General features: G+C 45.5%; 1 protein-coding gene across 1 annotated transcript in view; it reads right to left on the minus strand.

Moving 5' to 3' along the window:
* Positions 1 to 1,166: 1,166 nt before the first annotated feature.
* Positions 1,167 to 18,589, minus strand: part of LOC135919244 (CDK5 regulatory subunit-associated protein 3) — a 33,739-nt gene continuing 16,316 nt past the window's right edge. The window contains exons 11-14 of the mRNA XM_065452949.2: positions 14,063 to 14,169; positions 11,090 to 11,295; positions 7,406 to 7,577; positions 1,167 to 2,955 (exon numbers count right to left, since the gene is read on the minus strand). Coding sequence (XP_065309021.1) covers positions 2,884 to 2,955; positions 7,406 to 7,577; positions 11,090 to 11,295; positions 14,063 to 14,169 — 557 coding nt within the window. The 3' untranslated portion in view covers positions 1,167 to 2,883. The remainder of the gene's footprint in view (positions 2,956 to 7,405; positions 7,578 to 11,089; positions 11,296 to 14,062; positions 14,170 to 18,589) is intronic.

Below are 18,589 nucleotides of genomic sequence, written 5' to 3' on the forward strand. Positions count from 1 at the left end.
ATATTCAAAAAATCGAATAGTACATAGTTGATTCGCGAGTTGAATTCCTCAAACATTTACTCTTTGGTTCAGTGATATTTCAAGTGTTCGCACACCCCTAGTTGTAAGGCAACAATAACTGCAACCCTTTCTCATAAGCACTTAAGCCACTGGCAACGATTTATGCCAGGTGTACACTCCATCTATGGTGAAGGTTCGTTTTTATGCGAAGCATATTACGAGGGCTCAACCCAGCTCCTCAGGCGCGGCGGTGACCATGAAATCACGTGACACCGTGACGTCACGACAGAGGAGAAGTGGCTTTGGCTCAACTCTTGCAAGACGGGCTGGGTGGGAATCGAACCAGGGTCTCCGGAGTGTGGGACGGAGACGCTACCACTGAGCCACGAGTACAACGCTTCAAAGCGGTACAAAAGCGCCTCTAGTGAATGCGGTGTTGCCTTAGAAACGCGCTGTTTCTAAGGCGTGCGTCTCTTGCTCAGGCGCACATTTCGTTGCCGCGCCGAACGCTGCTTTGCTCGACGCTCACCGCGTCCAATGCGGGACGCGTAGTCGCTGCCCTGTAGCCCATTGTCTTACACCCCTTGGCGGGTCGACGGGAACGCTGTCGCGTTCCACTCTTGAAGGCAAAGAAGTAATGCATGAGTTGTTTCTTCGTCTAGCCGAACCAAATATAGCCAAGCAACAGCAGTTCACCAGGCTAAACAGTGGTTCAACAACTAAAATAAAGGCTAGTATGCTTCGCATCCTGGGCTTAACCTTACCTAAGCCACAGCCATTTTTTATTGACCATTTTTGGTTAGAGAATAATGCATCTAACTACATCAACAAAAGATGTAAAATTTATCACTCATATCTTCTTTTTTTTTGTAAGGCATTGTCAACAATGCAATGCGAATCTGATTTTATTTATTTCCAAATGTACCTAATTGCTGATGCAATCGCTAAAATATTAATAAGAGGGCCTATATAAAAACTAATGGTTCTCCTTTTATTATAGCTGATGTTATGTGCTCACACGGACGAGTTCACAAGTGTTCCATGATGCACATGTATGCACGAAGTTCTATCAGAAACATACAGTTTTGCCACAATTGGCACGAAAGCTACCGTGGAAGCTTCTCAATTAAAGTGCACATGCATAAATCACCTATCTAAGGCACACATTCAAAATGAAATTCCTTTTCAGGTTTATTTCAATCACATTCAAAGTCTGAAGCTTCAATGTGAAACAACAAAAGCCCGAGATCCCTCTGAAAAAATTCAGTGCCCCGTTACAGGACAAGTCCAGACCTCAAATTTTCCTCGAGTTGATCATGTAGCATTAAACACATTTGCCAATACAATTTCAGCAAATTCCTCAAGGAATAAACTTGCTCTGTGATCCCAAATAGTAACAAATTTTTTAGGTGTTACAAGCATGCTTGTAACGGCATGGGAGTACAGCAATAGTTCATATCTGCAATGTTAACAGTGAAAGAGACGTTCACAGATACACTCACTCGGACATGCCAACAGTAACATGCCACAGCAAATTATGCAAAACATTTATGCATGCACCACATGCTGACTTTAATATGATTGCTTACATTTCCAGCAGTACTTTGCATAGGTAATTGCACATTGACTTCTTTATTCCAGTCACTCTTCGAAAATAAGATTGATGCACCCTGCACCACTAAATCCACTCTCCAGAGCAAACACAACAGTGGAGTCAATAGACTGATATATATATCTAACTGCAAAATAATATTACAGGGAAAATTCACAGGCAGATATAAGTAAAAATTTATGGAGGTAATATGCATGTAGAAATGCTGACAGCAATAACAACCATCTTCATGAAGAGGCAACCACATGATGTGTACTCTAACAATAATTTTTGACATTGTGCCACATGATGCCGGCATGTCCATTTCATGCTGTATGATGACCACGCTGTAATCACAGCCAATGTATGTTTTGGGTCAATAATGGTTAATCATTACATACAATGGCACACATTTTGACCAAAGTAACAGCATGGATGTCATTCAGTGTGAGAAAGCCCACTAGAACCAAGTGACAGCATGCTTAAAACGCTATGTAAATGTGTTAGGTATATGCTGGAAATGTGTCGGAAATTCGTACCACACAAATGTGACTCAAAAAGGGCAGCTGCTACCATGGGAGAAGCTGTACGATTTCCATGATCTCCCGGCAACTGTCTCCTCTTACAAAATGCACACTTCAATACTGTACACCCTTTAAAGAGTAATTTTGCCACTGTAATACTCACCAACAAACTTGTGTGTTTCTTGTCAGGAACACCATGGTACCTCAGCGTCCCTCGGTTTTCCTGACAAGGTCTTAAATAGAGTGGAAATTCAGGGTAGTTGGTCATTCATGAGCATCTAATTAAAGCATGTAAAACAAGAGGCAAACATACAAGAGACAAGCAGCATCGTGTATGTCTCTTCTATGTTCATCTGTTGTTTTACACACTGTTAGATGATCAGGCTTTAAAAAAAAAAGGAAATGCACGTGCACAAGCGACAAGTATCAATGTGGGAACATTACACCCTTTCAGCAGGTGTAGTGCTCATTCTGTATATACACCCTTTGGGGCAGACGTTACCCTTTAAAGGGAGTACTGTTAACATACACTTTAAAGGGTGTACAGTTACTTAGGCTGTGTCGGGCATACCTTTTGTTATTTACTATTTGTCCTGGAGGAAGCCCTTCACACATGCCTCTAGCTCACGTGAGCCAACAGGAAGCCTGACATGCCAGGGGGGGTCAAGTCGTTGTCACCAAGCAAGCCATCAGGGATGGGTGGCCATTCACTTGCAGTGGTCAACAGCCTCCTGGCAAGTACTCTAGGTGTTGCTAGAACAGAGGTCATCACATGACGTTGATTCCTCCCATTATGTTGACGGGCCGGCCCTTGTACCTCTTTGAGATGTCATCTTGCACCTTGGAGACAAAAGAAGAAAAAAAGCAAATCATCTGATGCAACTTGCCTTGTTGGATAGGAAACATATATTTAGGATATGCAACCAAGAAAAGCTCTAAAAGTAGACACTGAATAAATATAAATTGCGAGATTACTATAACAGAACCTTCTCCTCATTTCTTTTTCTCATTCCAGAAGATGAGTTAGTTCTTGCATATAAATATGCAACTGAGAAGACCTCTATAAATTTACAATTGAGATCACTCACTGTAAATGGAAGCTCTAATGTAGCTACATTGGCTGCCTAGGAGGTCATGTGCTGCCAGGCATTACTCCTTGCTACACTCTAAAAACAGTTTACACCATTTTGAGGCATATCTTCATCCCACAACAATAACATTAATCTATTTTATGTGTCTTTCCTTCCTTTAACACTGTGCACCCGGTACTTCCAGGTCAGAAATAACATGAATGTTATCAGCGTGACACAGCATTCTTGACAGAAAAGTTGGGAGCACAAAGTTTTTAAGAAAAGGAAATGCAAGCAAGACAGATGACGACTATTGTTGCGAGACAAAGATACAGCCCATCAGGCGTAAACTGCCTTTAGGGTGTATGAATCAGAGGCCCGCACAGAGGGGACGCTGCACCTCTGTTTAAAAGCAAATATCTGCCAGATGTATGCAAATTTTAAAAAGTATATAGCAACAACAGCATCTTCTGTTGAAGTCAAATGGCCCAACCCCACTGTCCTGCAAGAACTTTCCACTATCCCTACACTTTCTGCTACACTGGCGGGAGGCACTTTAGTAGTGCGCACTTCATGCCTAGTGCGAAGCCCGTCCCAAAAGCTTGTGCAGTATGTTTTGAAGAAAAATCACGAACCTTGAGATACGTGATTTGATCAACTTTGAAACACTTCCCATTGGACACGATACGTTGATCCCACCTCTTTTTTCCATTGCTGGACACACCCTTGGAAATTCTCTTCTGTTAAGCGCTTCAGCAGTAATGCCGTTTCTGTTTTAATTGCCATCACATCTCCAATACGTTGATACCGGAGCAGCAGTTTGCATTTCGCAAACAAAAAGTTGTAGGGGGCTAAATTCTGCAAGCAGAGGTTCCAGCACAGTGATGGAATTGCATGTCAAAGGCTTGCAATGCAGAGTGAGCAGGGGCATTATCGTTGAGCAGAATCCAATGCGGCCCACTCTTAACAAATTTAGTCTCACACAGTGCACAAGATATCTCAGTAGTTTCAGGACCTCCTCGTAGAAAGCTGCATCAGCAGCTTGACCTAATTGATGGTGCACAGTTCCACGACAGTGAAAAATACAGTCAAAATTACTTCGATTTTTGCTTTGTCCTTCGTGCTTTGTTTTTTTGGCCTTGGCTCATCTTTCTTTTTCCGCTCCTTGCTCTGTGACTTCGGCTCCATGTCATATTCATAAATCCATGTCTCTTCCCCAGTGACATGGAGTGATGAATTCCTCCTTGCAAGAATTCCTCGCCATCGTCTGAAGTTTCCGAACAAAATGCAACATTTTTTTTATCACAACTTTTGCTCAGTAGTCAGCAGCTTTGGCACCATCATGGCGCAAATCTGTACGGTTTTCAAATTTTCAGCAAGAAATCCAGTGAACAGATGACTTTCCTAAGCCAAGTGCTTCTTCCACAATTTTAACAGTAAGTCGGCTGTCACTAGCACAAGATAACACATACATTGATGTTTTCATTTTTGCACGAGGTGGATAGATGTGCTGATCTAGCATCATCCTTGGGAGTTTGCATGACCTTCCCAAAAAAATGCTGCGCTCACTTGGAACAGTTCTCTCCCTCAGGGCACCCTTTCAGTAGGCCTTTTGCAACAGCTGATGTATTTCTGCACCATTCCTGCCGAATTTGAAAAAAAAATTGATACTGATCCTTTGCTCCACCTGCTCATCAATCTTCATTTGAACAAAGACTAAAAGTAGGTTGCATAAAATGTGCAACCTACTGCATTTACTCGCATAATGATTGCTCTTTCTTGCTAAAAAAAATTGACGCATATTCAGGAATGCAATCATTGCACGAGTGAAATTTCCCGCGAAAATAAAAATTGTTTTTCCATCCCGCATTTGCTGAGGAATGGTAACAAGTCAACAAACAGGCGGCTGCCGTTGTAACAGTACGGGACACCAATACAAAAATGGCGAGTGGCGGAGCAAGCCGAACGCACCGAACGCGATTTTTCCTTCTTCTCGTGAGTACATTGAATCGTGATTCAGTAAGAATAACATTGTTAATATCGGCAAGTTTGCAGCTATAACGTAGCCATGTCCACTTTGAGGGGACAAAAACAGAGATGGGAGCGCTTAGCTGCCAGCGACATAGGAACACATGGTGGGCATGCTGCGGAAACTGCAGCATTTGTCTTCACCACTATCTTAATACGACACGTTTCCGCTAAGGGTGGGCGAATATCTTAGCTGTGCTACACGTGTCGGCGTATGAACAGGGTACACTTCCAACGTATCAGTGTAAACATGGCTACTATCGTTGCCGCTCGCAATTTGTTACGTGCCCTGAGTACAGACAAGAATCAAAAGGCACCTTTTTTGTTGTTGTTGTTGACCACAACCATTATAAAGCCTACAAATAGTAAAGCCAAGGCAAGTTTGGTTGTAGCCTTGTTTTTTTTTCATGGAAGTGCGGAAAGTGATGAAAGGAATGAAATGGGGCGTTTGCTTAAGAATGTTCGGTGCGTGCAGACCGCTTGGTATGTCGTTCACGTAGCATTCAACAGCATTCGACAGATGGTAAGCGTGATCATCATTAGCTAGACTTGGCACACGAAATATCGCTGCAGCAACTTCGGGGTACGATCATTACACAAGAAAAAAAATCACATTTTGACGACAAAATTCAGGCGTGCTATCATTGTGCAAGTAAATCCGGCATTTCTCAAGAATCCTGCTTTGTCATACAGACAGGTTGGGCTCATACGATAGTAGTCAACCAGGTGCTTTCGAATTGAGAGGGTGTGAGTATTGCTGCTACACCCTCTCCCACTTTTTTGCCAATTCACGACATGAACCTCTGGGATGGACCTCGTTGACCTCGGCAACATTTCAAGAAGAAAAGCAGAAGCGCAATATGAGCGGCCGCAATGCCACTGTCCTTTTTCTACTTCTTTTTCCTCCGTTGAGGCTTGCAATATGTTTTTGTGTACAACGAGATCTGAGAAAAAGCTGAATATTTCCAGTCTGTGCTGGTACATGCAAACATAGTAGTCTTGTATGGTTTTACGATCATCAAACTGGTTGGAAATTAAACTTTTCCTCAAGTCCCTGGTCTGTAAACTTTTTTACTCCAACTGTACATCTGAAACTTGGCACTAGCCTTAGGATTTTCTGTAATGACTACTACGTGCCTCAAGCTTGGCCTGGCTTCCATTCAGCAATTGCAACATGTGCCTTGACATAATTAAGTTAAACAGCAAACTGCCAAATCTTAATATTACATTATCACACATATATTCACATCTGCTGTTGCTGGTACAGTAAAAGCTCGTTAATTCGAACCGCAAGGGGAAGCCGCTTCAGTTCGAATTAACGAAAGTTCGAACTAACGAAAGTGAAGGAGAGCAACAGTACACTGCGATTTGGAAGCAGTAGGGCATGTCAGAAATTTGGCGTATCAGAAAGTGATGGCGTGTGCCGCGGGCACACGCCATCTTCAAGTCGAAGCTCTGGGTCCGACTGTGACACACTGCCGATGTCCACCGAAACGAACGTTAGCCGAGGCTTAACACCATCACAATGAATCACGACGGCTGATACCTCCTAAGCTGAAAACAGAGGTGCACAACCAATGAAGACTGCCGAGACAAAGACACTGAACATGTGAAGGTGGCGAAGGCCCTGATTCGTTGGTTCTTGAGTGCAAGCGCAGCTGCGACCTACTTGGTTCACTGTGTTTTGGTGCTTGCCGTGCCATCTCCGCACAACATTAGCAGCTGTACAAGATTTGCAAAGCCTCCGAGATTCGCAACAGGCAAGAAGTCTCGGAGGTTACATAGAACGGAGAGGCGGCAGCCGCCGCTGCCTTCTGGCTGACCCCGCGTCGGTTAGATTTTTTTTTTATTTTGCCTTCTCTCGCCGTTTTCTCCGTTTGGGAGGCAATACAGCCTTGTGTGTAGGCAGTAGGCGCGTTTCTCTGGCCGTGTGCCAGGCGAGCGTAGTTCGAATTATCCGTGAGGGAACCTTCTCGCATTCGAATTAACGGACTTTTTTATACATAGACTTCTGTGGAGCTTGGCCGGACCAAATCGTACAGTTCGAATTATCCATAAATTCGAATTATTGAAGTTCGAATTAACGAGCTTTCACTGTATTGTGTTCTCAAAGGACTACCCCTGCTGCACTGTCAATCAAAATGTCGGCTATCACCACTTGAGAGAGTAACCCATGTGTCATGCACACTGACCTGCTTTTGTAGCTGCCGTATCTTGGCCAAGATGAGGTCCAGCTTGGGCTGCAGCTGCCGCTGCTCTTCAAGCGCCTCCTGACGTCGAGTGGCAACAGCTTCTCGCGACTGCAAGTTCTTGTCGGCCAGGTACAGCTTCTGCTGGAGCGTCTCCACCAAACGGTCGACGTACCTGGAAGTTAGATTAAAGAAGCGCTGCCACGACACTCCTGACACATCATAACATTTTTTAAGTTAGACAAAGGTTAGAACTCTAGAGAAACTCTAGAACTAGAGAGAAAAATAGTGGCAAGAATCGAGCACCCTTAATGCAATAACTTACGCGGCTAGCGCTAAGCCAGCCACCTTTAGAGCAGGCATTTTGACAAGCTTTAATATGTTTTGAGGGCACTTCACGCACTTTCCGGGGCTGCTTATTTATCTGTTTACGTTTGTGTCTATGTTTGTTCGTATCTAACCGTCTTCCCACCTACCTAGTTCACTGGGTAGTCCGTGGTCGAATGGGTAGCGCATGAGGCTGCTGCGCTGAGGTAACAGGGTTTGAAACGAACCACCCAACCAACTTGGGTCACTGAGTATTTGCCAATGTTAATGTACGTGCCAATTTTCAATTAACCTCTTTCACGCTGACGTAAGTCATACAGGAGTGGGTAGGTAGCACTGTTTGCAGAAACTTTTTGATGCCAACTTGGCCCAATGGGTATTTCCCAGTAGGCTTGTGTGAGCGCTTCAATGAACATCGCTGACACGAACTTGGCTAACTAGGCAATGGCCACCGGGTATGTGCAGCTCTACAACGACGAAAGAGATCCCACATGAACTGAAATTTGGGCAAGCTTGTAAGAATTCATACTAGACTTAAAGCGCAAGAAACAAGGACACAAGAAGAAGACCAGATAGGACAAGCGCTAAGAAGTACTGGCCGATTTCTTCGATGCTGAGCAGAGTCGAATCGACGTCACAAGAGTTCCTCAAGGGAAGCAAGCTGATGCATTAGTCGGCTGCGCCACAAGTGCACTGGGCATGCAGTGCTTTTCAATAAACATCTCGCCAACTTGCGTCACTGAGCATGTGCCACTGAGTATGCGGCAAGCGAGAGAACAATTCTCATCGTTTGCAGTCACCATTGGGCCCCGCTTCTAGTCTCGGAGGCCACGAGCCGACTACTCAGCGGTGCCACCAGGTGATGAACCATGACTAGAAGGAAGAGCAAAAGGGGAGCCCAGTTGCCACATGACACGTTTCTCAGCTTTCACACGCATCGATGCGCTGTACATTCTAGACCACGCGCAGACATTATTCCAGTGCCACTGGATGGTGTGGAGTGTTCTTAGGGAAGCGCAAAACGGGATTCTTGTTGCCACACACCTCAAACGTACTATATTTACTTGATTCTAACGCGCCCTCGATTGTAACGCGCACCTGCTTTCCATGACCAAAAAAATTTTACAAATGATAACCTAGATTGCAACGCACACCTGTTTTCCATAGCCAAAAAAAAGAAAGAGTACAATACCGCACACCTCGTCCTTTCATATAGAAATACAATTTTCTTTCATTTGGAAAAAAGATTTATTCCTAATACACTAAAGTTGCGATGCATAAAAACACAAATGGAAGCAGCATACCTTGCCGCCAAGATTTTCACTGCGCCGGTACAAGTCACATGGGGTAATAGATATCACTCATCATCGCTATCAGACAACTCCTTATCGCTATCAACAGACCAAAGCATTTCATCCTCGGTGCCGTCCATGGCATTCGAAATCTCAAACTTTTTAAAGACCTTGTTGACCATGGCAAATGCAATCGTGCACCATGCATCTTTCAACCATCCAGCAAAGTCCTGCAGTGAGGCACGCTTCATTTTATTGGCGGGCGTGAATTCGTGGCAGCCACTGACAAGCCATTCCGTGTAGAGCACCCAAATTCTACCTTTCACTGGCTTGTTCAAACAAACATCGATCGGCCGGAGCTGCAATGTCATGCCGTCGGGTATCCCGACAAGGTCGGTGTTGCATGCAACCAGCTTGTCCTTGATGCGGTGGTCAAGGTGGCACCTGAAGGCGTCGAGCACAAGCATCCTATGCAGACCCAACTTGCCACTGGGTCTCTTCTGTCAAACGTTATCAATCCAGTCAACGACCAAGTCCGTGGTCATTTTTACATGCGCACACAATCACGCCACTCGGAAACACGATTCCTTTTGGGAGCGTCTTTCGTCTGAAGATAAGATATGGGGGTAGCTTGTGCCCACCCGCAGAGCAACAAAGCATTGCGGTGACTAGTTTTCTCGTGACTCGAAGACAAAATGCGCACTTGCTTCGCCCCCTTCTTTTCAACGGTTGTGGTGGCAGGCACGTCAAAGTAGAGCGGCGTCTGATCAGCATTTCCAATCTGTCTGAAGTGCTAGCCGTTTCTATGGCACGGTTTCAAAACATACCGCTGAAAACTGTGCAACTTCTCTTCATATTCTTCGGGCAATTTTTGGCATATCCCTGCCCGCCTTTGAAGATAAAAAAGCCTTTTAATAAAATTTGATAGGCAGCACCTGCTCGCTTTGAAGTCACTCCGCATTAGCCTTTTTTGTAGGGCTATCTGCATCACCCGTACTTTGAGCAGATCGGTCGTCACAGGCCGCTGTGTCACTCGCTGCTCTTGTACGCAAGCAGCTCTTCTATTTCGGCAAAGTGGCCCTGCTTTGGTCCACTGAAGCCTTCCTTTGTTGCTTTGCTGGCGAAAACATTCTCCTTCTGTTTGTGCCAGTCCCGCACGCAAGTTTCGGGAACTTCGAAAGCCCGTGATGCGGCCCGATTTCCGTCCATCTCCGCGCACATGATAACTTGCCCTTTAAAATCAGCATCATGGTGGACTTGGCGTGCCTTCTCAGTCTGATTGCTGATTGAATAAACGCAGAAAATGGGAAGACAGGTGGTAGACTAGGTGTAACCAGCGCCTGGTTACACGTACAACATGGAGGTATGCACATGGAGGAAGCTACGGCAGCTAGGCTAGAAGCGCATACGAGGTGGCCATTTTTGTAATGCCAATGGTGATATGGTAGCGCAGATTTAGAGTCATACTCAATTCTAACGCGCATGCAATTGTAGGACCCATTATACCAGAAAAAAGCTGCGCATTAAATTCAAGTAAATACGGTAACTCGTTTCGATGGTGGCAATATGTTGTGCTGCTATATTTCTTCAATCCTAAACGCATTACTGTCGAGTCATTGCGAGATGGGTTCTGTAGATTTTTTTTCTACTGAATAACAATCAATAAACCAGATTTCATTTTTATACCATGTGATGGCTCAGTGCAACACATTCTTCTATTTCTGTTGTTGCATTGCCATAAACATAAAAGTTTAGTTTAGTTACGGTTCTAGCTCGGTTGTAGGCCCCAACAGTTCACAGAACTTCTACTCACATTGGTAGCTGTGTTAGCTAACTCGGCAACTGCTGCACCTTTCGTGATGGAATTAGCGACACGGTATAACTAAAAAAGAATTGCTGCAACCTTGTTGCGCAGATTACCCTCTTCCCCTTCCAACCGATGTTTTACCAAAGGTTAGTAACACAACGAACGCCAGGAGTGCCCGTGTATCCGGTTTCGTGTTCTTTGTGTCGTGTTATTTGTGGATCTCGACAGCCGGCAATGATACGAGCACAAGGGGCGACCTACTTGGGCGAGCTGTGCAGCTGGTACAGGTGCTGCATGCGCACCGTCGTCAGGGAGGACAGGCACGACCGTACGGTGGCCAAGTGCGCGAGCACCGACTCGCGCGTCTGTAGCTGCACCTCAGCGGGTGCCTGCTGCAGCACGCTGGCCGAGAGGGCATCCCCGTCAAGTTGCATCTCGCTCAGCCACTGGGCCAGGAAGCACTCCAGCTGGGTATGGGTACAAGACAAGCCGTTTTGCAAGTCATTCATCACATGGCACCATGCTACGTCGAGGTGACCAGCATAGGTTGGTAGAATAAGCAGACACTCATCTTACTCGCTCGCCAATATAGACGGCTCACGGGACGAAAAATCTGATGTCTAGTGTCACGCCTTCCAGCATCATGGCACCAAAATTTACAGGGAGACGAACCTACTACCTTTGGTGGGAGCCAAACCCACTACCTGCACTGTTAATTAAGGTGAATTTAATTAACACACACGACCTTTCGGTGAGTCAAACCCACAACACCTGGTGTTAATTAAGCTAAAGTTAAGTAAGGCACTCAAACTAGTCAAACCTCCGACCTTTTGTTGGAGTCGAATCCACAACCTGTGTAGTTAATGAACATAGGGTTAATTGAGACAGTCATACCCATGACCTTTGGTGGGAGTCAAACCGTCAACCTTAGGTAGAGTCTAATCGAGATATGGGCAAACTGGCTATATCTCCAAGTTGGATTCCAAGTGACATCGTGAAGGTCGAGAGTTGAACCCACTACCTTTGGTGTTAATTAGGGTGAAGTTAATTATGGCAGAGTTCATTATGGTGCTTGAGCTTACAGCCATTAGTGTCAATTAGGATGAAGTTTATTAAGGCACAGTTAACTAAGGTAGAGTTCCAGTGCTCGAACCTGCAACCTTAGGTGTTAATCAGTGCAAATTTTATTATGGCACTGTTAATTAAGGTAGACTTAATCAGAGCACTCAAACGCACAACTTTTGGTGGGAGAAAACGATACAAAGTAACAACACATTAGAATTAAAATCTCAAGTAATGTAATGAATGTCTTGTGAGCGGGCAGGCTTTCGCATTCATCCTCTCTAGCGTATGCCAAAGTGACTGCCACTTCTGCGGAAACCCACAAGGTGGAGAGAACTATTACGTCAAACTCTTGCCTTTGCTTCGTGTTCTCGACAAATTCGACTTCGCCCTGCCATCTGCTAGCCGCCTGGTTAGCTCAGATGGTAGAGCAGCAGCCCCGGAAAGGCGGTGGTCCCGGGTTCGAGTCCCGGACCAGGACGAATTTTTCTTCAATTATGAGGCTTTTCTTTCATGGAACCCGTATGGGTTTCCTTTGTAGCAATAGCTACGAACGGGTGGATGTCTGATTTTCCCTTTATTCATTAAGCACTTAGATACGTCAATTAAAGATCAGAAGTATCTACTCTAACGACTCAGTATGTTTGTACAAAATCGTCAATATCATTTCAGGGTCCCTTTAACGTGTCTCACAATTGGTCCCATCCCTGTTTCCTCACACGGCTGTGACCATAGAAAATAAGCGTCAGCGTATTCCAATGTCCTGCTCCTGTACTACTGATTGATTAGGTTGCTTTTGCGACTCGAGTCACAAAGCTAAAAAAAAAGGTTGCAGTTTTGCCAGAAAGGCGAAGCATCGATTGCAATAGCAAATTAGTACACAGTTACATGAAGTAAGTACGGCTAGTACTTTTATCAGCCGTATAAACAATGAAACATATGCTTACCGATGGAATTAACAAGCATGGTGCCAGCGTGCACAAGCAAACATGAACACATCAAACTCGATGGGTGCGGACACTCGCTGTCAAAGTGCTGGTGTGAGCAAGTGCGGCAGCAGCAGTGAGAGAAGTGACCTTTGTGCTGTCTATGACTTCAACAGAACAGCGGCGAGAACACGGCACGCACAAAGAAAGGTGTCAGCAGACTGCAGATCCCTTTCAACATACGGCGCACGCGACCATCTAAAATACCCACTTGTTGGTGGAGTCGAAGCCGCCGCCCCCTCCCTCTCACATTGCCTCGATATATATATGGCGCGCGAGATTGAGCCGCAATCATCAGTTTGCATATTTCGGTGGCGAAATATGCAGTTGCTGCGGGAATACAAAGCCCCTTCCCTCTCTCCACCCTCACCCCCACCACGGCCTTTCGAGTGATGGCAGACGGCGCGTTTGCTCTCCACTTTTTACTTCATGCATGCCGCCAGACTGTGCCGCAAATTCCAGCTTCTCTCGCGTGCTTTCATTTGCACAAACAGCATACGATGCACGGGCAACGGTGTTATCGCCCTTGGACTTTATATGGAACATCGCAGCAATGGCAAAAATGCAACTGGAGTGTCCACGTAATTGCTATCGCAATAAAATAAAGCACCGTACAACTGATTCGAAAGCCACTGCACAGCCGAAGTGACCATTCACCACCATTGCATGACCTCCGAGGCTCGCCATTGCGTATGCTGCCCAAGAGAGACAAACTGCTTTTTCAACAAGATCCCAGAATGACAGGCACTTCGTCTGCCACAGTGGCTTAGCGGCTATGATTTCGTGCAGCTAAGCTCGAGGTTACTGAGACAAAATGAGCCGCGGCAGCCACATCTTGGTGGAAGTGACATTCAAGAACGCTAGGTTCCAGATAAAACCTGACCACGCAACTTTGACATACAGACAAAGCACGGCACATGGTGAATATATTCACTTGTCACACTTCATTAGAATGCCCAAATAATGGTTGAAAATTAAAGTTGCAACCCCATGCCAAGCAGCGGTATGATGCAGCCACTGTTTCCCTGCTCCACACGAAATAGGAGCATAGCTTGAGAGCAAACAGCTTGTTAAATACCTACAAACACCCCATTCGTCCACACTTGATGCATGACAGTGCCGCTGAATAGAGTGAAAATGGTCAAACCAAGGTGAGCAGTATCATCTCGCAGAGGTCATCACGCACCTCCTCAATCTCATTGAAGAACTGTGTTCTCGTCTCTGGGTTGTGAAGCAGTGACAGGGCGTCCGATCCTCTGGCCACCTTGGCGCCAGTATGACTCGACTGCTCCTCTGAAAATACAAGGCTGTTTTATAAGAACAGGTAGCACCTACCGCCTCAAAATCTTAACCATAGCTGCTCAGTGATCAAGACTAATCGAACAAGAGATGTCACTGGAGTCAATGTTTAGAGGGGACTTCTACAACATCAGGGTAACAACCGGTCACTTTCTTTTTTCTATCAGAAACTTTTTTTTCAAGTCCAAATCTCCTTACTTCCTGTTTTCTAGGGAAATTAGGGCCTCCCGAATGAAAATGGCTGCTTAGAAGAAAGTATTTTGTTTGTTTTCGTCCATGCCGACTTCACAGAAGAACCGACCTCCTCTGCCCCACACTCCCATCAGTTATATAGATTTTTGACACCATGTAGCAGTCCGAGGAACAAGGCAGCGTTCGGTTGGGCCGGCAAGGAAGTGTTCGGCACTGTTGATTGCACGAATATATACACTCACAAGTGTCACCACTTGTAGTTGGAAGACACATCTGGTAGTGTGTTAGTACTATTCGTGGAGTTAGTGGAGCCACTGTGTTCTATAAATAAAGCCCACTACTAGTACACCTCGCTATCAGAAGTAACGGCCCCCTACTGCAACCCCTGCTTATCACTACACATGCCTACTCTGTGCACCTGCTTTATTTTTCCTTCCCCGTCCTGGGTGGGAGAGAGTTACATATATAAATGCTGCTTAGAAAAGCAGTTGGCACCTTAACAAAAAAAGTCCCATGGTCGAAAAATTCGCTTCCATAACATCCCTGGTTCAACAACTGTCCTCAACCATTGCTCAACCTCTGTTATGTTTCAACAGCTACTCAGGTGTTTCCAGCATCTGATTGCACACATCGTTGCCTCAGTGTACAAATGCCAAGAAATATTTTAGACTCCCATGCACTCATCCTCAATTTCAATGCCAAAAATATAATACAGCCAAGTGAATTCGGTTTCTGAACAAGACATGATGCTTCCTTGGAAGCTAAGGGTGACATCTGCAGCACTTCAAAATTAAGGCCTCAAAAACATACATTTCTCGGACAAATTCATTTCCAAAAGCCGCATTTAAACATTTTTCTTGCCATGAAGCCATACCTCCAGGCAAAATTCACATATAACCTGCACCTTAGCTTTATTGTTAAACTTTTTAAAAATTTTTAGTGCAAGCTATATGTGCCAAAATATGGTGCTTGTGGCAGCTGGCGCGCGCCCACACTGCCGGTTTGGAAGCGCCACATAAGTTGGTATTACACAGATGGCAGTGGAGTATGTTCGAATTACGGGGCACTTTCACACATTGAAATTCACATAATTTTGACAGGACCACAGCACCAGTTCATATAAACCAGAGGTTCGTATAAGGTGCGTTCGATTTAACAAGATTCCACTGTATGTGTTTTTGATCGCTTTTATCCTATGCACGGCGGTTTTGACAGCGTGAGAAAACCAGAAACACATCAGTGCAATGTGTCCACTGCATGTCCCAAACAGGCAACTCCACAAATACACTATATTTTGACCCCTTCGAGCACCTTCAGATTTTCGTCTTTTTACTTTACATCATGTGGTTACGATTTTTAAGCTGCTTGTCAACACCTCCTGGGCCAGAAAGCCAGACTGCTTTTGGCTCATATTTCGGACTGGTCGCATTGAAGAGGATATAATTACAGTGGAACCCCGGTTACATAGTCGACTCTCATTACAACAGACCCTGATAATCCGCCAAAAATGTCCATTTTAATACAGTAAAACCTCGTTAATTCGAACTCTGTTCATTCGAAATCCCGGCTAATTCGTATGTTTTCTGCGGTGCTGTATCTTTCAATGTAAATTTGACCAGACAATTCGAACCAGTGGCCTAGGCCAACCCGGTTAATTCGAAGATTTGGGGTGCTATGTGGCAATTCCCAATCCCCATTACACCGCAAACCCAACGAAATGACAGCCATTCGGAGCCGCGAGGCAACGTTACATAGCAATTGCGATTATTTATAGATGAAGCACCCTACCCGTAGCACTGCTAGCACAAAAACCAGTCCACGGTACACACCGTGTACTGCCGAAACACACGACTGCAGAGATGTGCTTCACTGCCATGCAGCGAGCATACCGGTTTTTGTCACATGCTCTCGTCCCCTATTCCACACGCTCCTCGCAATCACAGCGGTCGCAGCATCAGCGCATGTTCCGTGCCGCTGCCACTGGCTACCGTTCACACATCGCCTGCGTATGTGCGCACAACGCCGGTCTGCGCCGGTTTTTTTTTTTTTTTTTTTGCGGTGGTTAGGGGTGTTGCAGCTGCGTGATGTTCTTTTTCTGAACTGAGCAAAAGTGCCAGTGAGCGAAGATGCCAGAGTATAAGAGTTTTACGCTGCAGCAGAAGTTCTGCTTGATCCACGAAGCAGGTAAGAACACATGTTTTGGCTGAAAGGAACAGCGTGCCCCTCTTGACGTTGTCCACAATATTGAAGAACAAGTTAAAGGTACTGGAAGCCTACAGCAAGGCATATTCTTCGAAGCAGTCGCAAGTACGGGCTCCCACGCACCAAGATGTGGAATCAGCGTTACCTTGCTGGCTGCAGAAAGCAAACGCACCCCACCTTCCCATCAATGGAGCAATACTGCGGGAGAAAGCCAACGACTTGGCTCTGCAACCTCTACCGGCACAACAAGAAAGCCTGGGTCACAGGTGCAATACTTGAAGATTACGTTCCACAGCTTGACCGCAAGTTCGCGGCCACAGGCAGGAATGTTGATAATTGCCCGGCACATAGTGACATCCCCTACTTGAAAGCTATCAGGAAGGTATTTCTTCCTCCAAACACCAAGTCAATCTTGCAGCCAATGGACCAAGGCGTCATTCACCACACGAGGAAGATTTACCGCCACCACCTGTTCAAGCGGATCCTCTTATGCTACGACAACGCCAAGGAGTACTCCATCGACCTCCTCAGGGACAAATGTCTTATTGTGTATGCATGGAAGCAAGTGGAACCCACTTTGATCATGCGGTGTTTTGGACACGCTGGCTTCTCAAAGGAAAGCACCGTCCATGCTGATGCTGACTATTCATGAGCACTTGATGAAGAAGGAGCCGAGTATTGCGACCACATCAATGCACTCTGCGCAGAGGATAGCGAATCCAGTGAGATCGGCTTCGCCGAGTATCTGAACTTTGAAAATGATCAACAAACATACTACGCAGACTTGGAGAGTAAAGCTACCACTGATGTGACCATGTGCGATGACGCTAACAAGCCCTCCCAAGCACCCGTTCTCGCGGAAGTTATCGGATCGCTGAATGTTATCTGCAGTTTAGTTGAGTGTCACAGTGGAAATTCTCAAATGCTGCACGTAGTTGGCCAACTAGAAAACATGACCCTTGGAGTCTCGAACTACAGGACGCGGCAAACCAGCATCTCTGATTATTTTAAGTAGTCCAAAGATTGCCGAACAAAGGTAGCACATTCCTGCAGCGAAATTTTTTGCCTGAGTTGCATTTTTTCGTGCTCAGTTCATTCGAAAAACTGCTTAATTTGAAGATTTTTTTCTGTCCCGATGACTTCGAGAACGAGGTTTTACTGTAGAAGTCTGTAATATTCAAAACGCTTCACTTCCAAAACCTTGGTCGCAATGTGTACCAAAGTTATTACAAAGAGTGAGTGATGAACGTCTAAAGTAAAAGACAAACGAAGAAAGTCACAGTTTCACCGAAGAGGCGAAGCGTCGATTGCAATAGCAAATTAGTAGCCATATGAAGTTGCAAACATTTGTTTGCTAACTAAATTAACAACCACAGTGTCAGGTGCACACAGGTAATCACGAACACATCTCGCTCGATGACCGTGGAAAGTTGCTGCCAAAATGTTGGAGTGAGGAAGTGTGGTAGCAGCAGCGAGCGAATTGACCTTCGTGCTGTCTCTCGCTTCAATGTGAACTAAACGTCAAAAGCACAGCGCATACGAAACTACCGGAACTGGGCGCATGTTTTCCACATCGCAGATTGCTTTCAAGATATGGCACCCGCACGGCCATGCCGTAAGCAGCAGCTGCCAGAGTAGAAGGCCCTTTTCCTCCATCTACCCCGCCCCCGTGCCTCATGCGCGAAAGAAAACAGTGCGCTGCCACCTTGCCTTTCTCCCTCGAGAACGCGATATTGAGCAGCGATAGTCGGTTGACCCTCGCAAGTGAGTTGTCAGCCCATGCACACATGGCAAAAGTCCATTTTATACGGCCGATTTTGAAAAAATTGCCACTAATTTTGTCCGCTGTAGCCGATAGTCTGTTGTAGGACGGCTTGTTAAAAGTGAACTTCGTCGCATTAATAAGATAGGTAGAGCAAACTAAGGTTGAAATATGGTCCATTATATCCGAAAGTCTGTTGCATGCGGCTCCGTTGTAAGGAGCTCAAGATTGTACATCCAGCAGTTTTGCGACAACCCA

This window comes from Dermacentor albipictus, chromosome 4 (genome assembly GCF_038994185.2).
Source record: "Dermacentor albipictus isolate Rhodes 1998 colony chromosome 4, USDA_Dalb.pri_finalv2, whole genome shotgun sequence".
Taxonomy (NCBI): Eukaryota; Metazoa; Arthropoda; class Arachnida; order Ixodida; family Ixodidae; genus Dermacentor; species Dermacentor albipictus.